The sequence below is a fragment of the Microtus pennsylvanicus genome, chromosome 11 (genome assembly GCF_037038515.1).
Source record: "Microtus pennsylvanicus isolate mMicPen1 chromosome 11, mMicPen1.hap1, whole genome shotgun sequence".
NCBI classification, from domain to species: domain Eukaryota; kingdom Metazoa; phylum Chordata; class Mammalia; order Rodentia; family Cricetidae; genus Microtus; species Microtus pennsylvanicus.
In genome coordinates, this window is record NC_134589.1 from 97,337,880 (window position 1) to 97,365,207 (window position 27,328).

General features: G+C 43.9%; 2 protein-coding genes across 3 annotated transcripts in view; one reads left to right on the top strand and one right to left on the bottom strand.

Moving 5' to 3' along the window:
• The window catches only part of Usp7 (ubiquitin specific peptidase 7), a 55,905-nt gene continuing 28,577 nt past the window's right edge, over positions 1 to 27,328 (bottom strand). For both annotated transcript variants that reach the window (XM_075942003.1, XM_075942004.1), the window contains 29 exons: positions 26,957 to 27,155; positions 25,126 to 25,264; positions 24,004 to 24,092; positions 22,840 to 22,948; positions 21,542 to 21,672; positions 20,975 to 21,029; positions 19,968 to 20,048; positions 19,784 to 19,874; positions 16,175 to 16,257; positions 14,297 to 14,406; positions 12,244 to 12,400; positions 11,439 to 11,583; positions 10,971 to 11,101; positions 10,635 to 10,769; positions 10,098 to 10,199; positions 9,796 to 9,901; positions 8,992 to 9,084; positions 8,841 to 8,908; positions 8,074 to 8,174; positions 6,804 to 6,957; positions 6,159 to 6,226; positions 5,622 to 5,730; positions 5,465 to 5,542; positions 4,697 to 4,797; positions 3,340 to 3,439; positions 2,011 to 2,130; positions 1,817 to 1,888; positions 1,606 to 1,696; positions 1 to 1,273 (listed from right to left, as the gene is read on the bottom strand). In XM_075942003.1, coding sequence (XP_075798118.1) covers positions 1,167 to 1,273; positions 1,606 to 1,696; positions 1,817 to 1,888; positions 2,011 to 2,130; positions 3,340 to 3,439; positions 4,697 to 4,797; positions 5,465 to 5,542; positions 5,622 to 5,730; positions 6,159 to 6,226; positions 6,804 to 6,957; positions 8,074 to 8,174; positions 8,841 to 8,908; positions 8,992 to 9,084; positions 9,796 to 9,901; positions 10,098 to 10,199; positions 10,635 to 10,769; positions 10,971 to 11,101; positions 11,439 to 11,583; positions 12,244 to 12,400; positions 14,297 to 14,406; positions 16,175 to 16,257; positions 19,784 to 19,874; positions 19,968 to 20,048; positions 20,975 to 21,029; positions 21,542 to 21,672; positions 22,840 to 22,948; positions 24,004 to 24,092; positions 25,126 to 25,264; positions 26,957 to 27,155 — 3,125 coding nt within the window. In that variant the 3' untranslated portion in view covers positions 1 to 1,166. The remainder of the gene's footprint in view (positions 1,274 to 1,605; positions 1,697 to 1,816; positions 1,889 to 2,010; positions 2,131 to 3,339; positions 3,440 to 4,696; positions 4,798 to 5,464; positions 5,543 to 5,621; positions 5,731 to 6,158; positions 6,227 to 6,803; positions 6,958 to 8,073; positions 8,175 to 8,840; positions 8,909 to 8,991; positions 9,085 to 9,795; positions 9,902 to 10,097; positions 10,200 to 10,634; positions 10,770 to 10,970; positions 11,102 to 11,438; positions 11,584 to 12,243; positions 12,401 to 14,296; positions 14,407 to 16,174; positions 16,258 to 19,783; positions 19,875 to 19,967; positions 20,049 to 20,974; positions 21,030 to 21,541; positions 21,673 to 22,839; positions 22,949 to 24,003; positions 24,093 to 25,125; positions 25,265 to 26,956; positions 27,156 to 27,328) is intronic.
• Positions 18,783 to 19,194, top strand: LOC142831695 (large ribosomal subunit protein eL31-like). The gene has a single exon (XM_075942005.1). The coding sequence runs from the start codon at positions 18,783 to 18,785 to the stop codon at positions 19,158 to 19,160; it is 378 nt and encodes a 125-aa protein (XP_075798120.1). The 3' UTR covers positions 19,161 to 19,194.

The following is a 27,328-nucleotide window of genomic DNA, read 5'->3' on the forward strand; positions in this document are numbered from 1 at the left end:
TTATAATTTTTATAGAAAATTTTATTCAACATACAACATTTTCCAGCAAAAAGGCAATATACAGGAGAGTTGGTGTACACTGCTGCTACAGAAACAAACGGAAGGACTGGGGAGGGAGGGAAAAGAAGTGTGGCTTGCTGATTCTATTTGCACTCAAACTAGACACGCAGCTGGCATTAGCTCCAACAAAAGGACAAAGAGGACTCAAATAAAGCTACACACAGAGTGTCCAAGTCGGCCAAGTTCACTTGCACTCACCCAACAGAAAAGACCTCCTCCCAGGGGCAAATTGTACAGGTTTCATTCATTAAATATACAATTTAATTTTCCTTTTTTTTCCTGTTTTTCTTTTATCTTTTTTACAAAGTCAACAGCTTACTAACCACTAGCGAGCATGCGCTCTTGCTAAAAGGCGCTCTCCTTTGCTGCTCATCCACTCCGTCCTCACAGAAACCTAGAGTGATTCTTTCACCTGCTCAGATCATTGTTTGCCAAGAGGCAACAGAGTAAACCTTAATTGTATCTGACAATGTTCTCCATGTATAAAAAGACCCCTAGCTGTCAGGACTGAACTCAGTGTATCCACTTTGCCAATGGCTGAGGAAGTGAGATGTTTATTAAGAACACCCCAGGCAGCTGAGGAGAGGAACCCCGGAGAGGGCCAGCAGCACACACAGTGAAGCAGAGTGCTTTGCGCAGGGTGGTTTCTCTGGTTTGCCTTTACAGATGTGCACAGGTCACTCAAAGTCTAACTGAAGGAAGAGTCGGACGAGCCTACACATTGGCCTGACTAGCTCTAACTGCAGAGCTGTGCAGGACCCGGGCAGGGGGCCAGGCTGCCTGCACCAACCGGACGCCTCTGCCAGGGACTCCCATCCTAGGAATCTCTTCTCCCGTGATGCTGATGGTTGCCTTGCATTGTGGTTACCATAAAATAACTCTCATTGGCATCCAAGCTTTATAAAAACACCTTCATTTTGCTCAAAAAGGGCAGTCAATAGATACAGAGAAGCCAAACTGAACAGCCTCAACAAAATAAAATTAACATCAGCAGCAAATCCTCTTGCTGGAGACTTGGGCTAGAATGCACGTGTACCAAAGGTCTACGGCTGTTAAAAAGGGCACACACCCACGAGCTGTCCCTTGCCTTGGGCACGGGAAGGAAGTCAGTTGTGGATTTTAATTGCCTTTTCAAGATAAGTGTAGCGACTCCTCTTTGGGGCTTTGTTGAAGTGGTCGAGCCCTAGCCAAGGCCGAGGATGAGACATGTTACCTGCAGGGACAGAGAACAAACCATTAAGACCCTTGGCAACCACCAGATCCAGTCTTCACCTCAGATGGCTACTCATTCAGCTGGAGTCAGGGGCTGCTCACAACACAAGCTGATGCAAATCAAATGCTAAAACACAGCCCCAGGGGGAACTTGAAGCAGAATCACCCACACCTCAGCCCATTAATGCACAGCAAAAGCTCTCATCCTTGGAAATGCAGAGGCCTGAGCTGTGGGAAACTCACTCAATGCCAAGGGTGCTGCTGACTCTCAATGGCTGCACATGGTTCCAAGACCTACAGGCCAAATGAAGGCCTCTGTTGAGAGCCTCTTACCAGGTTGTGGCTCAAAGTCCTTCAAATTCACTTCATATTCATCTTCATTGATGTACTGGTGCCGGCCCATCATGACAATTGCAAATTTAAACTGGAAAACAAAAAATAAACTTCTCCATTATCCCTGCTGTTTTGCCCAAGAGGCTCAGCAGCCTCACTCAGCTTCAAGTGCTAGCCACTAAAGCCTAGCCAGGTTCCAAAGAGCACACACCTTCTCAAACTCCTTTTCCTGGATATCCAGCAGGCTCTGAATTCGCTTCATCACTTCTCTGAAATGCTCGCCCTGGAAGACAAACAGGTGTGCTCAGGCAGAACATGCTATCCCAGTGCACTGCCGTGTTGCCTGCCCCATCAGCTGAGATCAACAAGTACTTCAAAGGCCCAGAGTTCAGACAGGAGTCTTACCTGGTGTATCCTCAGCAAAAATGGAATTCCAAAAGTCCCAAACACCTCTTTGTGGAAATGTGCCACTGTGATTAGCATCTCATTCTCCTTATCTATGTCTACCTGGTCCAAAGGTATTTCCTGGAGACACATTTTAAACACAAAGACTTCCTCTAAGTGTGGTTATTATTTAAACTCTAACCCGACTCGATAGGTAAACTCCCATTTAGATGCAGATGAACCCAGACCTCAGGTGGTGTAAACAGGTGGGTGGAGGGGGGGGCAGAGTGAAAGGGGCTCCTGTTAGAGAATGTACTGGCAAACAAGGCCACCGTGAGCACTGCAAACTGTTCTTCTATTTAAGCTCATAAGCCTCGGGCAGTTTGTAATGTACGCTGCTGGCAGACATTTCTACCAAAAGGCCACACTCAGCTAACTCAGTCAAGACAGTTCAGGTTTCTTGGAAGAAACCAAAACATTTATAACCAGTTACTGTAGAAATAAATAGCAGTAGCTCTATTTCCACTACTGACCCAGGGTCTCTGCCTGGGCGTGCTTTGCACCCACATATCAAATTACACATTATCAATTGATTTGTGTGTGCATGCACACATGCCTGCCACGATAGGCACGTCGGGGTCAAAGGACAACCCACAGGAGCCAGTTGTCTTCATCTACCATGTGAGTCTAGGAGATCAAATTCGGGCTACCAAGGTGAGGGGTGTGCCTTCACCAGCTGAGTCATTCTGTCTGCGCCCAAACTAATTTTTTTACTTGTATGTTTGGCCTAACTATGTAGCTCTGATTGGCCCAGAACTTGGAATATAGATAAGTCTGGCCTGTCTTTGCCTCCTGAGTACTGGAATCAAAGCTCCGAGCCAACAGTGGAGCTGGAGAGATGACTTAGTAGTTAAGGGCACTGACAGCTCTTCCAAAGGAGCTGGGTTTCATTACCAGAACCCACAGTGGTTCACAACCGCCTGTAACTCCAGCTCCAGCAGATTTAACACCACCTTTTCTGGACTCTGCATTCATGAGGTACAGATATGTACATGCAGGCAATAATACCAAAGGAAAAAAGTGTGTTTCACCATACCTGGCCCAAACTTATAAAGACTTCCCTCACAAGGGCACAAAAGCAGACAGCAGTACTTTGGGATGAACAGCTCTGGATAGAGGATGCTTACAAGGCAACTGTGTTCAACACCATCAAGTACACACTGAATAGTGGCTGCATTATCTTATGCTGTGTGTATTTTTTTCATAGTGCAGCATTTTAAAAGCTGGGAATGAAACTCTATACAACCCACCACAGTGGCACTGGTTCTGAGGCCAGCAGGCAACAGTTACCTCTATTCGAAACGTCCGACTCGTCGCAGGGGACAGACACTCTAATAGCTCATCTTCCTGATGCACACCAATAATTTTGTAGCTCACAATTTCTAGCAGCCTGAAAGAAAAACAGGGCAATGACATATTGGCACTCACGGAAAGACACAAGAAAGGGGCATGATGACATGTATGTATGCTCAGGAGAAGGAACTCTGAGCATGACCATATGCTTGGCTTAATTATGCTTTGTGTATTGTACTTTTATTATTAATTTTTTATAGGAAGACTAGTCATTGAGTATAATACAAGAGGCCAGCAGGCTGAGCAGAGTACAAAGATAGATTTCCTATCGGATCTTGGTGGTAGTAAAGGAGGAAGAGCACACTGAAGCTAGCCCCATGGCGATGTAGTGTGCTATAGAGCACTGGGTCAGATTTATTCATGCCCGAGTTCTTATAAATGGAATAATATGAGAATTACAGATGCCTCTGAGCAGTTGTGGCACTGTACTTGGGTTTCTTTAGTGATTTATTTTTTAAAGCCATGTGACAAGTGAAGGGGCCATCATTTAAGATCTGATCTACAGTTTGTTTGGGGGAGGGGGTGTGAGACAAGAGGACCATCCTGGAAGCATGCAGAAGCTTTTGCTAATACTTTCTGATTTAGCCAGGCTCTGCCAGGAGTGAGGGCGCACACTGGTCTAATTCTAGGACTGACAACAAAGGCTACACAGAGAAACCCTGTCTTGAAAAAAACAAGTGAAATGTTTTGTGATTTAATGTAATTGGTTCAATAAAGACTTTGGAGAGTAAAATAAAGAAGGAAGGGAGGGAGGGAGGGAAAAAATAAGAAAGAGAAGAAAAATAAATGAGAGAAGAAAGAAAGGAAGGAAGGAAGGAAGGAAGGAAGGAAGGAAGGAAGGAAGGAAGGAAAGAAGGAAGGAAGGAAGGCAGGCAGGCAGGCAGACTAAAGATAGCATTTTAGGGAACCAAAGAGTCCCAAAGGCATCCATAAGGCAAAAAAAAAAAAAAAAAACCCAAAAACAAAAAAAACACAAAAACCCAGACTCATGCTCAGACTCAGAAGAGCAGAATTTGGGACCTCACTTTATATCTGCACAGAGGCTAAACCAGAAACTTCTTACCCACTGAAAATGTATGGACCCCCCCTTTCCCCCCCCCACACTCCCCAAGCACCTTGGAACACACTGTTCCTTTGCTACTGGCATCACAGACATTTACTACAGTTAACAGCAGAAGGGGAAAGAGGCTTGGCCTCTCCAAAACAGCAACCGCAGAAGAAAGGCTATTTGATTTCCATTCAGTTTCGGAAGAGGCTGGCTGCCCCAACCTCCTGCAGCTCCAGAGATACTTGCCTAAGTCTCCCTGATGCTTTATCACCAAGCTCCACGGCCTTTTTACATTCTTCTAACAGGTCCCGGACACAGCCATGCTTGTCTGGGTATAGTGTTATTTCCTAGGTGATGACAGAGTGTTACAAGTGCTTTAAAGGAAACAGATTTCTGCTACAACAAACCCAAGAACTCCCTAGTTCAAGCTGGGAAGAGAGGTGAGCTATCAAAGTCCCTCTCTAGCAGCCCCAATTATGGACTCATTCATGGTAGTAGGACCACCTCCTCCAAACCGGGAAGGACTGTAGATCAGAACAGTATCTGAGAAAGCATCCCTGGGTCACCCTAACTAAGAGCATTCCTGTTCTCAGCACAGGAATACAGAGAGCTGGTCCTCAGGAAAGGCACCAGTAACTCAGGGGTTAGAGCCTCACCAACAATACAGAAAACACAGTATTTAGGTCTCAAGTCTCTGAATTATGGTGGAGTTGGGAGGTAAAATGGCCTGGTAACCAAGCAAGTATGCTCTTCTTTGATGGATATAGCATAGGGGCACAGCCTGGTTGTGAACATATCCTGATGGGTGATGAGCTAAGCTAGGCCAAGGCTGCAGCAGCGTGTGGTGACCTGGCTCCAAGCTCTCATTTCAGCTCTGCTAGCTCAGCCATGCTCTATCACGTCCAGCCTTTAAAGGCCTCACTCCATGCCTGCACTGAAGGAGAGAGTGCTCTCATGCGCATCAGTGCTAAAGCTCCAAAGAGTACCACAGTGACAATCAGAAGAAACACTCACCTCTTCCCTAAACTGGCTGTTTAACCATATACACTTAAAACTTCTCCTGTTCTCAAAGTCTGTGATTTTCATCTTCAGCTATTGGGAAAAAGAGACGCTTGTTTAGAGAACTCAAAGCTTCCCTTTGTCACCTAGTCACACTGACTTGGATTCATACCTGCTGATAATAAAGTTTCTTAGGTTGTCTTGGCTTGAAGAATTGTAGAAGATCTCTTAGAGTACCTTCATAATTATGTCTAAGAGGGTTACCAGGGCCATCTCTGTAACTACAAGAAAACAGCACACAAGAAAACAATAAGCAAATTGTTTACTGGTCTACAATACACACCAAGTAAGAATAAACAAAAACAGCTGGTTGTGTACTGTCTGAAACCTTGCTTGCACCTACCTAGCCCACTTTTGTTGCCCAGACCTGAACCTCTCAGCTTGTGTGGGGATAGCATACAGCTGCACAGGACCCAAAGAAACAGGGCGGGCCAAACATTATCAAATACAACAGAAGAGGAGGTAAACCTTTATCACCTCAAAGTCATGTGGCTGAAGTATAAGTAAGAACACACGTGTATTTCAAACTAAGAAAGAAATAGATGCAGGTGACCCCCACTATATAGTCAAGTGTTCCCACGATGCCTGGAGGAACTCAGACAGCACACAAGGAAGAATATCAGTGAGCAGCAGAGTGAGCCTCACTTACCCTTGAGACTTGAAAAACTGCAGCAGCATGGGATCTGTGTTGAGCCTCTGTGCAACTGTCTTTGCAACCTAGGAGGTAGAGAAGGACCAGAAAGGTTGGCACTCTGGGGAAAGGTTGGACATGTGTTTATTAAATTTGGGGCTAATTATTTACATTTCCACAGAATGTGATCTACATGGTTAGCCTGAATTAAAATTCCCCAGAAATTTATTTTACTATTGCCCATAACAAAACAGCATTCCTAATGGTGTCCTCATGGAAGTAACCTACTTGTCTTTCCTGCTTAACTAACTGTATATAGTTATACAGTACAATGCCGACTGCTAAAAAGTAAATAATATGATAGATTATATCAAAATTAGTATTTATCTCTTTAGATATATTAATCTTTAATATATCTTCTAACTCAACCAATTTTAACTTTTCAGCACTTTGAGGCTTCATGCTGTGTGGCCCAGGCTAGTCTTAAATCTGCTGTGGAGCCCAGGGAAGCAGGGAACTTGAAACCTCTGTCTGAGCCAAGTCCATACCAAGCAAGGCACTGTCTTCCTTCTTATTGAGAGCATCATACAGTTTCTTTCACAAATATATAGTGTGTCTTCTAGGAACGATAAATAAAAGTGGCAAAGAGCAAGTGTTCAATACCTGAAAATAATTCATCCTATTTGATAACGTAACCACAAACCCAGGGTCATTGGGGATTGTTTTATCACAGAAGATGACATCGACACGGTGGTAGAGATCTCTGAAATATTCTTTTGCAGTAGGTAATTCACTGTTATCGTTTTCAGGGTCATCCCTGGGGAGAAAAAAATGTTTGGACTGAATCGGGGGTAGCAAAAGGCAGCGACCGTCATCTAGACACCAGCGACACAGACGGAAAGCAGTATGATGAAAGACAGATGCTCTCACTGAAAGCTGGAACACGGCACAACAAAAACAAGCCTGTGTCTGGAGAAGTGGCTCAGCCATTAAAAGCACTTCCAGGGGACCTGGGCTCCACCCACAACACCCATATGTGGCTTATAACAATCTGTAATTCCAGTCCCATGGGATCTTAATCCCCACTACTGGCTTCCACTAGCAGCAGACATACATTCACACACACACACACACACAAAAATAAAATCCAAAAAGGCACGTACTTATGGAGCTCTATAGTAGGCACTCAGTCCTGGCTGCTTCCCCAGTGACTGCATGACCAAACCCTCCCTACAAATAGGCTCCTTTGCAGCTCACTGTGTTCAGCCTGGGCTCTGGCTAGCAGTCCACACCTGCAGCTCTTGTCCATTATCAGGCTGCTGGACATTAGAGCCCCAGGCAAACACCTGCAGGTGTGGATGTAGGCAGTGAAGTAAACTGCCAGAGGGAGAATCTGATAAGGCCAACCTCAAGTATTTTCCTCTATAAAGACATTCCACTTTGGCTGGGTGGTGGTGGCGCACGCCTTTAATCCCAGCACTGGGGGGGTGGGGCAGAGGCAGGCGGATCTCTGGGAGTTCGAGGCCAGCCTGGTCTACAGAGTTAGTTCCGGGACAGGCACCAAAGCTACAGAGAAACCGTCTGGGGGGGGGGGGGGGGGAGACATTCCACTTTGGTCCCTACAGACATCTGTAGGACATCAGAGAACTTGGGTTTGGGAGACAGGCTCTCACAGAGCCCTGGATAATCTCAAACTTGCTATGCAGCTCCTAGAGCCTCCTGCCTCTACTTCTCATGTTCTAGGATTACAGTGCTCACCACCGTATCACCAAGAGAACTTTAAATAAGGCTAATTTTCACTGCCCTAATATCAAAACCTGTAATTAGCTGCTGTCGAGGTTAAGGACACTCAACGGCAGCTCAGAGCACAGTACACATGGTTACAAAACTTGATATGCATACAAAAGAGATGGAAAATATCAAAGATACATACTTCTGAAACACTATAATGTCACCATCCATCAGCTCATCAAGGGCTTTATCAAGAGATACATCGTAGTCCTGAATTCTCTCTGTTAAGTTCGGCTTAACTTCCTACAGGAAGAGACAGCAAATGGTTACATTTAAGAATGTTATGAGCAAATTTTTTGGTTATTTATGCTTTGTCTGTATTCAAATCTATTCGTCTATATGTTATGTGTTTTAATTTGAGACAGGGTCTCCTTATTTCTTTAGGTTGGCCCTGGATTCTGTGCCCATGCAACCCTCCAAACAGCCAGACTCCAAGCTCCTGACCACACGTTCTTATTAAAATACAACTGGGAAAAACAGACCTAAAAGTATCTAATGAGCACCAATCCTAATCAGGTAAAAGTGACCTATTCTTAAATGTGCAACAGGCATGGTGGGATATACTTGTAATAACAACACTTTGGGGAAGTAGAGGCAGTAAGATTAGGAGGCCAAAGAAGTTATATATTAACAAGTCTGAATCCAGCCTGGCTTACATGAGACCCTGCCTCAATAAACCACAAAAACAAAAACTAATTTACAACTAATGAGCAAGTTCTAGGACAGCCAGGGCTGCAGAGAAATCCTGTCTCGACCTCCTCCCACCCCACCTCCACAACACAGAGCACAGGACCTAAATAAACTACAGACTAAGTAATAATAAATTTTCAAGGCAAGCAGAACAACCTCACCCCAGGCAGAAACAATACAGTGATTGTAGAGAAATGAAGGGGGAAAAGAAGGGCAAACCTCATAGAGGATAAGGCTAGTATCCTGGATAAATCCTGCTCTGTCACACATAACTGGGAGTAAGTCACCTAGGGTGGAAAAAATCTGTTATATATACAGCTGTAAAGCAACTAGCAAACCCTAGTCAGAAAGAAGTGCAGGCAGGACTTACGTATTTTACAGGATATGGGTGTGTAGATATGTCCACAGTAATTCAAGCTCCGTGTTTTAGGATCATACATCTTCAAAAATAACATTACATCATCTACAAATTGATGGAGAGGCTGTCAGGATCTTAACCCTTAGTATGTCTGAGAATGCTAACAAGTAACCTTAGGGTAAGAGACTACCCAATGACAATGAGAAGTCCCCTAGAAGTAACAATGACAGGAGGCTTCAGGAGGCTGATCCAGTGATAACAAAGGTGTGTCCCACAAATCACATCTGGGTAAACCACTACAGGAGACAGTGAAGAGGATACCCAATGCAGTAAACTGAGACCCAGTGCTGACTAGCTGGACCAGTATTCCTGGGGGGGTGGGGAGAGCCGCTATATCTAGCAGCTGAGTGTCCTAGTGTGCGAGGCAGCCACATATTTAGTGGCACAGTCCTGACTAATTACTTAGAACTCCTTCACACAGGCTGTGTGGTCCTAAGGGTAGGCATTTGATAAGTGACCCAACACATGCCTGCAACCCTACCCTACCCTCAGACCAGAGTGAGGAGCACAAGCCAGCAGCCAGGACACCACAGCATCACTGCCGTCTGCTCCCTCTTACAGGAGGATCAAGTTGAGCCAGTCTCCTGCGGCTTCCCTAGGAGCCCTCAACACAGAAGGGACTGAATGAGTTAACATGGAGGAGGCACCAGGAGATTTTTCTTCAAGGGAACAAGGCTCAGACCTCTGCTGAGATCAACTGAGGACGCCAAGCCTAGCGACTGCTCTAAAAGTAGCAGGCACCTCATGGGCACTTACGATCTTTATCAAACTTGGGCAATGTTGCTCCACTAGCAGCCAGCTCAGGATCAACTGTTTCCAGGAATATTGTCCAAGGGTTTTCATTATCACTCAGTTCAATCATCTATTTCCAAAAGAGACGGTGATTTTAGAAGGTGGCAATGGCCTAGGTGACAGGGCGACAACTACACTTGAGCAGTGCAGAACATGTCCAGCTCTACTGAATGCAACCCACAGGGACACATGGCTGCTATAACTGCAGGGCAAGAGCCTCCCGCAGAGTTCCACGAGATACCCGAGGATCTACCAACAATATTTACTGTTTTATTGCCGTCAGCTTCATTATCTAACATTGCTGGTCGCTTTGTTCCATTACTCCTTGCTTGCATAGGCCATAATCGAATCTGATCTTGTGGAAACCCCTGGAAAAAAATTCAAAAGTTTATTAAAAATAAGCATATATTTCCATCTTTATCAATTTAATGCTTTTGTGCGTAAAGGGTAAGGGTGTTTGACCCAAACTTAAACTTTTGACCCATGGCTTGGACAATTTGTGCCTCTGACCTCACCAGAACCACACGAGGGTTCAGCTCAGGAGCCTATTTTACCAACCCCGGGTGGTGGTAGTGGAAGAACAGTCTCTACAACCTCTTTCTCTGAGATCTGTTACAAGGCTAGCTTTGGGGACTGAGAGAAGCAGATTCTGAGATTCAGCCTCTGTGGGCCAGGTCAGAGGAGCTCAGCTCAACATCGCCTTCATTTTCATGCAGGGCCTAGACACACTGAGCACCCAAGGGAGCAAGCAGTCTCTCATGGTATATCAGTAGCCTGGATGTGAGCAGAGGAACTATACCCACCATGGTCTGTGAGAGGCTCTGAACAAACTCTGCGAGGGAGGAGTTCTTCAAAACCTTGAACACGGTGTACTTTACTTTCTCCTCATCGTACATGTCATTTCCTTGGTGGCCACAAAACTGGTCCTCTGCGACTATCTGAAGGCACACAGAGCCAAGCTTACAACTTGTGAGACATTACCCTGAGCACACTCAAATCTCCAAAGGCCTCATCAACCACTTGCCTCACTGCCCACAGTGAGCCCTGCAGATAGACCATATGCACAGAATGCTCAGCAGGGACAGCAGAGACGTGCGGCATGCAGTGCCCACACAGCAGTCTCCAAGCCTGAGGCTGACCTGCACTTGCATGTAGAGATGGGCTTCCTGCCGTTCCTTCCGCTTCTGGGCCTCGATCCTTTTCTCTTCTTGCAACCGTTCCACTAACTGCTGAGGGATATCATGGTCGGTGACAGCTTGTAACACTTCACCTGCAGGACAAACAATCCTTCACCTGGCTGATTCTGTTTTCCCGCCTTATAAGAATCTCATGTCTTCATTAATAAAATAATCTAGGAATGTGGAAGGTCTTGGGACCATGTCCACTTTGATGCCACAATCTCAAAGTAGTTTGCTTTTGCGGATAGAATGATGGAGATAGAAAGAATAAGGGGGAGGGGTGTTTGGCCAGACAACATGGCTAGGTGCACTGCACTTTATAGTACTGTATTGTACAAATAGGACACCGAGGCAGTGAGTGAGGGGTTCTTCATAGAACTATACAAGTTTGCCATAGTACAAGGATTAACACAAGCCACTGGTACTCACTTAGCTTTGATTCCCTGATGTACACTAACATATAGGCATTTGTGCAGTGTCGAACAGATAGGTCATCATCGTGACCCCCATAATTGTGCTCAATAGCTTCTTCTTTAGTACACCTGGATACGACGTCATCATCAAATTTACACCACTAGAAGGAAAAGCAGAAAGATTTAAGAGTAGAGACACACACCTTCCTACAACACCCAGAATGCTTCTGTCTTTCTTGTTCAGAATTTGAAAGAGGCACTATGTGCTCACTGGTACTGTTTTGTTAACTATTCAAATAGCCTGCTTCTGACTCTGGACCAATCGTTAGCACAGTGCTAATCCTTTGAAGAATTAAAGGCACAGAGTACAATTAAATGATACATTTTAATAAATTAACTCCATAATGATGTAATAGGCTTCTGACTTAAAATTACTTAATCTCCAATTCGTCACTTTAAATGCTGAAGTACCTTTAAAAAAAAAAAACTATTCTGAAAACCTTTGCCAAATGGCATCACACCAGGGATCCTAGAGGAAGTGTAAACAGGCCTGACTCAATGAAGCCTCCTAACCAGCCAACAAGAACCGCTGTTTTCAGTATTTGCCAGTTCCATGAGACAAAGCTCTGTGAGCTACAATTCTTAACACAGAATATACCATTCACCTTTGCATTGTTGAAAATTACACAAGAAAACAGAACTTCAGTCAAAAAAAAAAAACATACAAACATTCGAAGGCTGGGAAGGAATCCAGTAATTTCATGAAGCATGAGCAGAAGAGGCATGTTTTTTGAACATCAACATCCAAGGCTAACACTTACTTTGCCATCTCCTTTGGGGTTTAGGTAAACCACGTAATGTCCACCATGATTATCTCCGCTGTGAACCAGGACTGCATGGAGAATATAATTTGCAGGGTCCTTAGGGTCTGTTTTTTGCAAAAATTCATCAAGTGGTAATTGTTCTGGAAACTCAAACCTATTCAAAAATATTTTAAAAAGAAGCTATTGATTTATATGCAAAGCATGAGATCCATTAGAACTTTATTGTAAATTCTTACAATTAACTGTCCATCTTTAATCATGAATTACAATGATTCTGAAGGATCTTGAAGTTAACTTCTGAAAGAGCTCTTACTAGATAAATTATTTGTCACTTTAAAGTTAAGAGAAAATTCTCAGAGAAAACCTGGGTAACTAGCAGGCTCATGTTCAAAAGCTTCACCCAACTGTCTTATAGCAAACTGACACTGAAGTCAGTTCTAGGGGTGTATGTAAGCCTAGGGTAACCAGAGAACAAGCTGGCCAAATGTGTGTAAAAAGAACCTTACCCTTCTATTATATGAACATACTGTATTTGACACAGCTCTAAATGATTGGCTTCCTAATTTGTGATTAAGATGATAAATTAACCTGTACTCAACTCTGGAATGGCAACTCAGTTGGTAGTGCCTGCCTAGCATGCATAAGGCATTGGGTTCTATCACCAGCATGGTATAGATAACGTATGTTGGCTGAGCTCACGGGAGTGAAGGCAAGATGATCAAAGTATATAGTATTGGTGAGTTGATGGCCAGCCTGAATTTTAAATGTCTCAAAATTAAATACAGCCTTCAGAGACAGGAAGGAAAGCAATGCAAGGTGGAACAGAGCCCCAAAGAGTGTGTCTAGTGGCCAAAGGCTGTTTGGATCCAGGCCCACTACCTTGGGACTATGGCCCTATCTGCTAAAATGTGTGATCTGGAAATTCAAGAAAAATCTCACACTTTAAAACAAGGGCAAGAATTCCATTAAAATACAAAAATGAAGCCGGGTGGTAGTGGCGCACACCTTTAATCCCAGCACTCAGGAGGCAGAGGCAGGTGGATCTCTGGGAGTTCGAGACCAGCCTCGTCTACAAGAGCTAGTTCCAGGACAGGCTCCAAAACCACAGAGAAACCCTGTCTCGAAAAACAAAAAAAAACAAAACAAAAAAAATGAGGGGCTGGAACACAGGCAGGTGAGCACATAGTCAGTTTGCGGAAATAATTCAGCTACACTCTCCCCTCAAACATGAATGACCATCACCTGTCCTGTTCTATGTCGATGTTCAAACTAATCAGGATAAAACTGCAGACCAACTCAAAGTACGCAACATCACTTTTACAAAGGTTCGTCGACAAAGGCCAGGCTGACCTCAAACTCACTAAGCATCTAAGGATCCTGAATTTCTAATGTTGCTGTCTCCACCTGCCCTATGCTGGATTATAGACATGCAACACTATGCCTGGACGAAACCCGGGGCCTTGTGTATGCTAGGCAAGCACTGTACCAATAGAACCACATTCCGACATCCTTAAATCTGTTGTCTTAAAAATATGGAAAGGAAACTGAATTGGGGTAGACATACGTCATCATCTTTAAATTCAAGCACATTCTGGAAGCTAAAACAAAACCACTAATTTAGCCGGGTGGCACATGGCTTTAATCCCAGCACTTGAGAGGCAGAGGGAAGGCAGACAAATAATAAATGTGAGTTTGAGGCCAGCCTGGTCTACAGAGCCAGTTCCAGGACAACCAGGGCTACAGAGAAAACCTGGCTTGAAAATATTGAAACATAAACAAACATACACACACATTCAGTCAAAATCAAAACAAAAAATATCAAAAAAAAATCTACATTTGGTCAAAATCTAAGCATTAGAAAAGCTAAATACAAACTCTGTGACTAATTCAGAAAACCCTGCCCTTTGCTTTCAATGTGGCACAGTGGAGGCTGGGGTCAGGGTAGGATCACTGACAGGACAATCAACTGAAAATGAGCACCCATTAGACGACGCCTCCAAGGCCCCATACATACAGCAGAGGCCACCCAAGTCCTCCCACCCTCCGTTACCTATCGTTGATTTTGATGTTTTGGTCCGTCTGAGGGTCATACATAAACCTCATCAGTTGCAGGTGTAACACTGGTGGCAAAGTTAGGAATTTCACACCTTTCTCTGCTTCCTGGAAGTTGGGAAGAAATGGTGATTTTAGTCAGGGTCTCACTTTGTAAACTTCAAACTTCCAGTGACCTCCTACCTCTGCCTCCTCAGTTACCACACCAGGCTTTATCCATCTTTTGTGTTTTGTGTGTGTGTGTGTGTGTGACAAAGTTTCACTAGGTTACTCTAGCTGGCCTACAACTCACTATGTAGATCAGGTGGGCACGGATCTCAGAGATTCACATGTCTCTGCCTATCAAATACTGGGACTAACGGTACACCTCACCACATCCAACTTTACCTGTTTCTGGCCAGAGACATAGCTCATAGTCCCACAAACCCACATCAATGAGTCCACAAAATTGCCCTCGGACCTCTAAACATGTCCCCATACACATGCCTACACATGCACATCATGCATATACACACATTAAATTAAAATAAACAGTCTGAGCACTAAGGGAGCACACTGGGTAACGTCTGGTGGTAAAAGTGAGTATATCTGCATGCTTGTTTAGAGATCCTTAAGATCTTCTGTAATGTGTGGAAGGTTACACCCTAACCTACATGACCAGCAGGGGTTGTTTTAAAATCCACTGCTACCTACAATATTAGCACCCAAACAATGTGGAAAATACAGAACCAGCGCAAGTCTGCAGCAGGAAGGACTCCAGCCAGACAGCCTTCTTCCCTGAGTGCTGGGGCACAGGTTGGTGCTGACAATGCTCAGCCCTGCTTCTCAGCAGCACACCTCAACTCCACTACCGGTCTTCACTTCCAACCCCTCTCCAGTTCACAGCTAGAAACCTGGAAACCCTATTTGGCAACATTCTTTGTAATATGGAGTGACTAACGAGGGCTCTCTTAAGAAAGACAAAGAAAAGCCCAGGCACCTAGTCCATACCAACCAAAAACGAAGAAAAACAAAATACTGCGTCTCCACCCCTTCCCAATCAAGGGGGCACTCTGCACAATATGCTGCACAACCAGATTATTAACTCCTCCTCCAAGTGGCAAAATGGTCAACCACCATGCTTCTTAAGCACTTCTCAACACAACCCTTACTCTTGTGTGCAGCAAAGCCTCTGACCCTGTGTCTGACGCAGCAGAGTCATGGGACCCTGAGTTACAAACTGGCAGGCCTGGTAAGCATTGTGATAGGCTATGATAAAGTCATTGAGCCAGTGAGAGCCCAGCAATAAGCCCGAAAACAAGACCCAAGATTATCGCATGCAGCTGGCCAGTCTGACCAGCAAAGCCCATCTCTCACTGCATCATGGACAGGTCACCTGTTCCATGCTCAGAGTCCCTTGGGGCCACACCCTAGAAATTGTACTCCTAAAGTTCAGAGAAGTAAAACAATGGGAGGAGACAAACTAGGCATCCACAAATATAAAAGCTGGGTGTGGTAGTGCACGCCTTTAGTTTCAACCAATCCACCAGGGAGGCGGAGGCCAGCCTGGTCTACCAAGTGAGTGCCAGGAGAGTCAGGGCTGTACAGAAGAAACTTATCTAGAAAAAAATGGGGGTGGGTGCTAAAAGAATTCAAATGAGCAAGAAACTCATTCTGGTAAGATCAGGTTATGCTCTAATGAGGAACAAAAGGAGGAAATGTCAAGCCCCACAACATATTCCTATCACTCTGCTGCTTCTGCCTGTAAAACACTGCACCTCCTCAATCAAATCCTCCCACCTGAACAGACTCAAGACAGAGCCTTTAGGCTACAAATCTCAAAAGCAGAAGAACACAGCAGTCTTGAGGAGGACTGACTGAGCACAGGAGGGGTTACCTGCAGGCCATGTTCCCCAGCGTCGTATTTGTTGTCACCATCTAGTTGTTCTACGGCCACATAATCCACAAACGATTCAAATACTTTAAAAAGAAATAAAAGGTAGGTCAACTGTCATATCAATAAAGCTCAAATACATAAGAGGGTCAAGCTGAGTGTAAATTAGGGATATTAATGTGTTTAGGGCACCCAGTAGAGTACATGATTGCAGCTATGAACAGCAACTTCACCATCCACTGAATGCAGACACATGCCACTGCACCTTCACTGATATTCTTCAGGGCATTAAAATGGCAGCATGAAAGGGAAACTCAAGTCCTTCGTTTCAGTCTTGCTGAGATATTTATTATAAAGCTTAAGACAGCATGGGCAAGCAATGGGCATAGAAACGGGATATAAAACTGAAGAGGATGAAGACACCAAGCCAGGAGACTGAGGGCACAATGGATTTGCATGGGTCAGGGTGAGGTCAGCCCTGGTGCTCTGACAAGCACCTGTTCTGGTTGGATTAGACACAACTACAAAAGTGACAAAAATAGAAGAGCAAATATTAATTCAATTATCTCATTAAAATTACTGTGTGCCACTAAACAAAAAGTAGCATGAGGAGTAAGTTCAGTCAGGATGAAGTAACACAACTGGACAACAGTAAGGCTCTGGGTCCCACCCTCACCACCACCACCCCACACTAAACCTAGGTGCAATGCTTAAGAGAATATCCAAGTGTCAATAAGGATCTAAAAAGGAGATGGAAACACAAACAGGAACTAAGCCTAAAGTAATTCCACATTGGCACCACTGAAGCAGCACACCTGCAACAACAGCATGGGCTAACTTTCCACGGCTTTAAAATGAAATACATAGAATTACTTTTTATATTGGTTTTGGTTCTGTGAAAAAGCATGGACACTGATCACTGATCTTAAAAACTTTAATAAATAATAACTGAGTTTGAGCCTTGTCATAAATCCAAGGAAAAAACAAACAAACAAACAAAAAAACAAGAAACAATGGCCTGAACCTGTAGATAAGAAAACTATCTAGAAGAGAATGGTCACTAAAACAGAACAACTGGGAACCACTGCTCCTGTGAGACATGATACACACATGATCGTGATGCTGAACAAAAGTCATCAGACTGCACTAGCCTACATAGCTCCATAAACACACATCAAGCGTGGCTCGAGTTGCTGAAAGCTCAGAATGGTTTCCTGAGTAGTGAAGGGGAGCCAGGAACTGGGCAGGCTGTGCTGGGCGGGATGGGAGGTTCTGGACAGCCTGACATAGTGTTCTGAGTTGGACAGAGTAGAAGCAGACATTCACCGAGTATTCTGCATACTTAAGTCACTCCCTGCATCTATCCTTTATTATAAAACAATCACTGAGCTAGAGCAACAATGATTAAAGGTTTATGCCCATCAAAATCCTTCAAAGACCTTGAAAGAACGGTATTCAACTTCATATGGAAAAGCAAAAAAAAACCCCAGGATAGCCAAAACAATCCTATACAATAAAAGAACTTCTGGAGGCATCACAATCCCTGACTTCAAATTCTACTACAGAGCTACAGTACTAAAAACAGCCTAGTATTGGCATAGGAACAGACAGGAGGACCAATGGAACCAAATACAAGACCCGGTTATCAATCCACACCTGATCTTTGATAAAGAAGTTAAAAAAATATCAAATGGAAAAAAGAAAGCATATTAAACAAGTGGTGCTGACATAACTGGATATCAACATGTAGAAGAATGAAAACAGACCCATATCTATTACCATGCACAAAACTCAAGTCCAAATGGATCAAAGACCTCAACATAAAGCCAGCCACACTGAACGTTATAGAAGAGAAAGTGGGAAGTACACTTGAATGCATTGGCACAGGGAACCACTTCCTAAATATAACCCCAGCAGCACAGACCCTGAGAGAAACAATTAATAAATGGGACCTCCTGAAACTGAAAAGCTTCTGTAAAGCAAAGGACACGGTCAACAAGACAAAACAAGAGCCTACAGAACAGGAAAAGATCTTCACTAACCCCACATCAGACAGAGGTCTGATCTCCAAAATATACAAAGAACTCAAGAAACTGGACACCAAAAGATCACATAATCCAATAAAAAAAAATGGAGTAGAGACCTAAACAGAGAACTCTCAACAGAGGAATCTAAAATGGCTGAAAGACACTTAAGGAAATGTTCAACATCCTTAGTCATCAGAGAAATGCAAATCAAAACAACTCTGAGATTCCATCTTACATCTGTAAGAATGGCCAAGATCAAAAACACCGATGACAACTTATGCTGGAGAGGATGTGGGGAAAAGAGAACACTTCTGCATTGCTGGTGGGAATGCAAGCTGGTACAACCTCTTTGGATGTCAGTGTGGCAATTTCTCAGAAAATTAGGAAACAACCTTCCTCAAGACCCAGTAATACCATTTTTGGGTATATATCCAAAGGATGTTCAAAATTGTGCCACAAGGACATGTGCTCAACTATGTTCATAGCAGCTTTGTCATAGCTAGAACCTGGAAACAACCTAAATGCTCCTTGATCGAAGAATGGATAAAGATGTGGTGCAGTCTTTCCAGCTTGGGCCCAGCAGAATGGCTCCTGCAAAGAAGGGTGGCGAGAAAAAGAAGGGCCGTTCTGCCATCAACGAGGTGGTGACCCGAGAATACACCATCAACATTCACAAGTGCATCCATGGCGTGGGCTTTAAGAAGCGTGCTCCTAGGGCACTCAAAGAAATCCGAAAATTTGCCATGAAGGAGATGGGGACTCCAGATGTGCGGATTGATACCAGGCTCAATAAAGCCGTCTGGGCCAAAGGAATAAGGAATGTTCCGTATCGTATCCGGGTACGTTTGTCCAGAAAACGTAATGAGGATGAGGACTCACCAAACAAACTCTACAGATTGGTAACTTACGTGCCTGTTACCGCATTCAAAAATCTACAGACAGTCAATGTGGATGAGAACTAACCTACTGAATCTCAAATAAAGTTGGAGAACAGCCTTCAAAACAAACAAACAAACAAAAAAGATGTGGTGCATTTACACAATGTGGTACTACACAGCAGAAAAAAATAACAACAGCTTGAATTTTGCAGGAAAATGGGTGGAACTAGAAAACATTATTTTGAGAGTCCAGCCTGGTCTACAAGAGCTAGTTCCAAGACAGGCTCCAAAACTACAGAGAAACCCTGTTTCGAAAAACCAAACAAACAAAAACAAAAAACAAATTATTTTGAGTGAGGTAACCCAGACACAGAAAGACAATTATCACATGTACTCACTCATAGAGCAAAGAAAACCAGCCTACAAATACAATCCCAGAGAATTTACAACAATGAGGACACTAAGAGAGACTTACATAGATCTAATCTACATGGGAAATAGAAAAAGACAAGATCTCCTGAGTAAATTGCAAAAATGGGGACCTTGGGGGAGGCTTGAAGGGAAAAGGGGAGGGGAAGGGGAGGGACAGGGAGGGGAGCAGAGAAAAATGTAGAGCTCAATAAATATCAATAAAAAAAGGAAACAAAAAAAAACCAACAACAAACCAAAAACACAAAGCTTATGAAGTATGTAGAGACAAGACTTACTATTTTTCTTTCCTTTTATACTTAGCTGGATATCATAATAATCTTCTCTCCTATCAGAACGGTAGTCTACTTCTTTGCACTGAATGTAAGACTGTAAATAAACAGAAGGCAGCTTCAGCATTGGCCGTCAAATCTCCATTTATAAATCTTTCAAAGCCATTCTTTAAAACTAATGCTCACATACCACCATTTTGCCTCTGAATAACTTTGGAATGGTGCCTTCTACACATGTGCCTTTCATCTTATTTTCCACATTATCAAGCAACTGAAAGAGAAGGTTTGGGCATTAAAAAACAAAACAACAAAACACCATTATACTTGACAATTTACTTGGAAGTACCAAGAGTCAAAGAATTTCTAAACTATAAAAATAATACCTTTGGCATGCAGTTATCCAAAACATATAAATCTTTCTTGGCTGGATTGTGGCTTTTATAAAAAAAATATCTACATGCAACAGTTGAGGTTAACCTCTTATACAGGCTTTGGAATGAATTAGTAGTCTGTAGTGCCTTTAGAAGCATTTTCTTATATTTATTTTACCTCTGTGGAAAAGCATGTAAACTGATCACTAAACTTAACTCGTATTGGTCCACACCAAAGGTTAATGAGGTTGAGCCTGTCAACAGGATTGACTGGTTTGTCCATGGATATTTAATGAACTGATTCAATCCAGCTAGTGCTGCAAAAAAGAAAACACACCTTGCCCAGCCAATCACCTTGAACAGCCATTCCACATCTCCGTTACACGAATCTGTCTTTCCTCAATCCAGGAAGGAGAATGTACCAGTGACTAATGAGCTTGAGGGGGGTGGGTGCGGAGGATTTCTGACAGTAAATGCAGCTGCCTCGGCCAGTGTGCTTGTCCCTTGCTTTGTGACTCCTGTACCACTCATCTGCTCAGTTCACTAGCAAGAAACCCACTCACAGCTCTATCTGTCCAGCCTTTCCCAACAAGTCGCCTTCTACTGAGTAGCACAGTTCTTCCCACTGTTTAGAACTAGATGGGCCCTGAATTTACCAGGCACATGGTGCACATCTGGAATCCCAGCACTCTCTGCTCTGGCCTAAAACATCAGTCCTAAGCCAATGTCAGTGGTCTGATTAGCTGTGAGGCTTTTACTCATGAAGAACTCTAGCACTGCCTCAAACATTCACTCTAAGACCCAACAGTTACTGCTTGAAACTTACCACTCGACAAAGCTCTTGAACGTCGTGTTGCATGAAGCTATCTAACGTTTCCCACCTTTCAAGAGAAAATGAGTTTCTATATATCAAGGGAGCCAATTAAGAAGCAATCTAGATTATAAACTAAATTGAATCAGCCACTAGCCTCAAGTTTGGTGCTTTTTTTAAAATTGATTTTTATTGAGCTCTGTATTTTCTCTGCTCTCCTCCCTGCCTTTTCCCTCCCGCCTTTGGTGCTTTTTTTTGCGTGTAAAGATTATCTTGGTGATTGTCATAATTCAAAGAATTTTACCAGCAATCAGCAAAAAAAAAGTTAACATTTTCTAAAATCTTACCTAGAAGAGGTGGTATACAAGATAAATGTACATATACTTCAAAGCTACACACACCCTTTGCTGAAAAGCAAAGAAAAATCGGAAACAAAGCCTATTTCCTAAAAGGGGAGACAGTGCACAAATGCCGAGACAACTGTAAGCCTGCCTGAGCTGACTCGCACTTGACACGCGTCACAAGCCTCCACTCTTGTCCCTTACAGGGAAAGCAGAAGGGAGGTGGATTGCTGGTACACACCCGAATGACTTGGTGAGCTTCTTTGTTCCAACGGGCTTGTCGCTGTGCTGCAGCTCATAGAACACTCTCTGCAGAGCCAAGGGGACGCTTTTGGAGGAGTCGTCACCCTCCGTCGGCATCATGTACACAGCCTGCAAGAAAACAGCTGTCAGCCGAGCGGTGGTGGTGTATGCCTTTAATCCCAGCACTCAGGAAGCAAAGGCAGGAGGATCTCTGTGAGTTCAAGGCCAACCTGGTCTACAAGAGCTAGTTCCAGGACAGACTTCAAAGCTACAGAGAAACCCTGTCTCAAAAAAACAAAAACAAACAAACAAACAAACAAAGAAAACAGCTGTCAGCTCTATTATGATAAGGAGAAAAGCAATGTGTTAGGGGCTCTTAGCTATGTCGAACTTTGAAAACCATCCAATTGTCTGTAGAGATAATTTAGAAAATACAAAGGAAAATGAAAAAGTCACCTATAGCTCACCAACCAGGCAAAAAAACTCGTTCTTTTATGCCCCCCCCCCCCCGGGACAGTACAAATTTAAATTTTCAATTATTTATGAACAACAACAACAAAGAGATGAAATGTAGATGACATCCAAGCTACTACACACACAAACCCATCTCAGTCACCTGTCTGGCAGAGTGCAAATGAGATCCAGGAAGTCCCATCCAGAAGAGCCTTCTCCCTGTACTACTCCATGCTGTCTGCACAAACTCTCCCCATCAGAAAGCACCACCCCCCATCCTTAGATTCAGACTGCTCATTAGTCCATGTAAGCATAAGGTGCAGACCTACTTACTCCTGGTGATCCCAGCTATTATGAAGCGGAGGCAGGAGGATCTAAAGTCAGTCTAAGCAACTTGAGTAAGACCCTCCCCCTCCCCGGGTGAGGCCGGGAGTGGTGTCACAATCTTTAATCCCAGCCCAGGCAGGCGAAGCTCTGGCAAGCAAATCGGTTCCAGAACAGCTAGTACTATATATAGAAGTCTCGTCTCCAAATAAATGGATAAGAGAGGGTATGAGGGGGGCTGGGAATACAATTTAGATGTAGAAATAGTAGTCCTAGGATCAATTCACTATTATCATTATGGTGTTTGTATTTTTAAAGCTGATGGCACTAGTCGGCTTCAACAGCAGGTGTCCCCTGACTAGAGACTATCAAGGCAGCCTGGCGGGGCCTCCTCCCCTCCCTGTGGAGAAAGGTCTGCAGTCCAGGGAGGGGGAGAACTTCTGCTGATTATTCTACTGGGCCTCTGACATACCTTACCGAACAGACGGCAGAAAGCTAGAGAGGAATAGATTCATTTACCTTTCTTAGTTGATTTGTGAAAAACAAAGTCTGCAGCAGGCTGTTCATGTAACACGTAGCTCCCTGATTCTTTAAGCCGACATAGCCCGTATGCTTCTTTGAATCCCACCTGAAAGATAAGTCCAAGCTTGAAGGTCCGCTGCACAGGACAGTTGGTTTTTAGTCACTGTGCCATGCCATCATCTGTTTCTAGCATCCTGGCGAAGGAGCACGCTCCACACAGCATTCCTCCAGCACTACACTGTAAAACTGAGGCCTGACTTGATGTCACACATGTCTGTTCACTGACATGGCTATTTCAGCATTCGCCTGTCTGCTAACAGGACAGAGCACACCTGCCATTGATAAAGATGAGCACTGACAAGACACTGGGGGTACCCTTTTACAATTATATCAAATGTGATTTCAGAGCTAGCTTTTCACACACACACACATTAGGAATTCATATATGATCATCAGCAGGACATGTTAAGTAAGAGCTGAACACCCCACCCCATCCCTGCTGCCAATTCTGTAGAAACACATATGCAGGAGGAAGACAGGAATATATATTCTGAAGTTTTAGAATACACTCTAAGCACCGAGGACTTTTCATTTTTAATAAGCTATTTTGGTGGCTACTTGGAGAAACTGGTCTGAGTTACGCCCCAGGTATCCTGGACCCATGCGGTAATGGAGCCAGAGAAAAATCTACCGTACAACTTCCTCTAGCCAATCTAATCTCCCTCTTCCATACTAACGAGGAACGTGAACCCACACTGTCAGGATGACAGCTACAGTGCAGTTCAAAAGCCCGGCCAATGGCCCAAGTTAGAAGCTCTCACGTTCCCTGATTCCCCGCGACAAGTTTAGACATCTGTACACTCATCAAAATAAAAGCAAATCCCCACTGCAGTGGCCATGGATGTAAGGACCTAGGGCTTCTCTGCTTGTTAAGACTGTGCCCTTCTTAAGATTGCAAAACCATCTAGTCTGCTGGCTGGTTAAATTCAGAAAACTCATTGGTGAGCACAAAGGAACTGCCAACCAATCCGTTAAGAGAGGGTGTGAAGCAGGCAGCTATGTGTTGGGGCTTACTGGCTGAGCACATCTCTTCAACATATATACACCAATATAAATTCTCACTCAATACAGTACAGCAGTACCCAACTGAACAAAACTTACGCAACTCCATGGGGAGCATCCGCCTGTACAAAAACTTCAAAGGTGACTTTATCATCGTCTATAAATCCTTTCTCAGGATCAGTCACTTCCTATAAAATAAAAATATCCAACTTACATCAGAACATATACATTGCGTACTCTGCACTCAATAAAGCACTACTTCAGAACTGAATGGAGTACTTCTTTAAAGTTCCCGCACAGCTATGCTCCTGTGTGGAAGTGGTCCATTTTGTGTTAAGCATGAACCCAGAGAGCTCTGCAGAGGTGTTCAGGGTTAAGTGCCACAGCCTGGGTAAGATACCACCCACTGGCCACCACCACTGCAGAAAGGGACCCTACCAAAGAAGGTCTTCCCTAGGAAGGTCAGGAAAAACTTCAATGTGCAATTACAAGTTCACACTTTACTGGACTGGACAAACAGTGTAGTGTTCAACAGGTCTGCTTACTCTATCACGGGAGCCAGAGTTTGGAGCCTAGTACCCACAACTTACAAATTGTCATCACTCTGACAGCCTAGCCAGGCCTCTGTGGGCACCCTCACATACACATGCCCACATACTCACACAGAGACATAAACAGGTTTTTAAAGGTATCTTAAAAGTTAATACTTGATGCTGCCAGGTGGTGGTGGCATACACCTTTAATCCCAGTACGGGGGAGGCAGAGGCAGGCGGATGAGAGTTGAAGCCAGCCTGGGCCTACAAAGTGAGTTCCAGGACAGCCATAGCTGTCCCCCCCCACAATGACCCTCCCCCCCAAAAAAAAGAAAAAACAAAACCATCTAATGCTCAAGTGGCCAGTGAGATGACACAGTGAGTAGAGGTACTTGTCATCTAAACTTGAACTCGTGGACCTGAGTTCGATCCACAGAACACACAGAAATTTGCCACACCATGGTATGTGTATGCCCACTCAGTATTTGCACACACAGATAATTAAGTTTGCATATCAAACACATACAAAAAAAAAGGAAAAATTTAAAGGTTGCAACTTGAATGCCAAATGCCAGAAAGTCACAACTTCCAGATACCTGCTCAACTCGAAAGCAAGATTTCTGAGAAATGAAAGAACAAGACTAGCAATAACAGTTGGGACGCTGAGACTAAATACTCTGTTACTTACACTCCATGCCATAAAATTAGAGAATCCCCAGTCATTCTCCTTGTGGAAGAACAAGTGACTGATTCGACGACTGAATGATTTGTCATCGTCCCTGTAATTTATTATCTTCAACACTGCTTGTGCATGACAGGACCACGACCTATTGGAAGGGGAGGGAAAAAGTTCACCCAAGCCTTAGTTGACACATTTAACTGAGAATCACACATTTTTAAAACATCAAAATCAGCAAACGAAAATCTACCTTGGATAGAGAAGAGGGATCTGAGGACACAGCTGCAGCGGCTAACTCAAGATTTTATTATTTGGTGACAGTGCCTCACCATGTGACTCTAGCTGGACTAGAACTCAGGGATTCTGCACCATGACGCCTGGCTTGTGATTTTATCTTTTAACCCGTAAAATGTTATAACTAAGTATAAAACACAAGTTCCTAGCTGGGCAGAGGTGGTGCATGCCTTTAATCCCAGCACTTGAAAGGCAGGGGCAGCCAGATCTGAGTTTGAATTCGGCCTGGTCTACAAAGCAGGTCCCAGGACACGTTCCAAAGCTATGGGGAAACTGTCTCAAAAAACCAAAAATCAAAACACAAACAAGTTCCTGAACTTTTAAGTATATTTTATAAAACTGTGGCTGGGCGAGGGGGTAACTCAGCAGTAGTGGTTTCATGGCATATACAAAAGCCCTGTGACGGGGACACAAGAATAAAAAAAAGAGTTGATGAGCACAATATGATAGCACACACACATAATCTCTAGCACAGGAAGCTGAGGCAAGAGGATTATTACGAATTCAAAGCTAGCCTGGACAACAAAGCCAACAAAAGTAGATACACCTCTGGGTTCTACCCCACAATGCACTTTTGTTCAGTAGAGCCTGTGCCTGTACCTTGGGGTTCCTGCACACTTGCCCTATGGATCAGGAGAAATCAGGCCAATGGGCACGCAAGAGGGTAACACTATAACTTGCAGTTATGCAGTCCAACCTGAGCACCAATTTACTGCCGGAGACAAGCTCAGTTGAAGGGAGAATGTACTCCATACTCCCTCATCAGTTAGGCTCCTGGTGTAAGCAAAGGGACAATGTACTCCATACTCCCTGCTAACCCTGTCCAGACTGTCCTGGTGTGCATGAGTTTAATACTGACAATGCAGAATATGGGTTGAAGGGAGAGCTACAAATCTCTGAGAACAAAACAAAGAGGTCAAGTTTGAAAGACTCATAGAATATGATACCTCTCTCTCTCTTTCATATCAATTGAAGGACCTCCAAGATTTTTCTTTGTTTCTTAGTTACTGGAACAGGGTTTCCTGCAATCCAGGCTGGCCTTGACCTGAACCTCCTGCCTCCACTTCCCAAATACAGGTATTAAAACAATTTTACAATAAACCTCCTTTTAAAAAGTTATGACCAAAACTTTCCCCCTATAAAGGCCCAATCCATCTAAAGCGCTAACTAATTGCTGTGACTTGTACTTTCCAAATAGGCACAGGCTATCAGGAACAGACAGCTGTCAGGGTGAGACACACTTAAGGCGTCTATCTGCTTACAGGGAGAATGGAATGATTACTCAGTGGCCAGCAGGGTCCAAGTGGCCCCAGCCTGTCCAGGCAGCTGGGCTCTAGCACAAAGCCTAGTTTTATGTTATAGAATCAGGGCTGGCTTTAACCCAGTAATAGGTGATTATGTAACAAGGCCCTAGGTTTCAACACCAGAGCAAAAGGAAAAGGGACTGCATAGAGTTACAAAGAAGCTGAAAATAAAATTGAGTAAGATGATGGAATTTGGCTTCCAGAAATCTGTGCATTTGTAGTTGCATCATTTAAACTCTTACGTGGAGTCAGATTCAGCATTGCACTGGAGAAAGAATCCTACGCTTTTTTGGTGAGGTCTGTCTGGATAAAAGCGTGGCATCACCATAATCTTCCATGGCAGATTTCGCACAAAACACGGAGGGCTAAGGACCGACTCACTCAGTCTGCTGAAGCGCTCGACAGTGAACTGAAAAGTTGCCTCGGAGCGCCAACTGGTGTCTGCAAGAAAACACGCCATCAATCACAGAGCCAGGGCATTAACCATAAGCGCACGAACACTGTAGTAAACTGCTCTACAATATCTCAGTCCAAGTGCTTCTGAAGCCTCTGGGGGAAATGATAGTGTCGTTTCCAATTTATGAAAAGGCTAATAAGGACGGTTTCTGCATGGC

Excerpts from the sequence above, each read along its gene's own strand:
- LOC142831695 (XM_075942005.1), top strand. The coding sequence starts at position 18,783 with ATGGCTCCTGCAAAGAAGGGTGGCGAGAAAAAGAAGGGCCGTTCTGCC.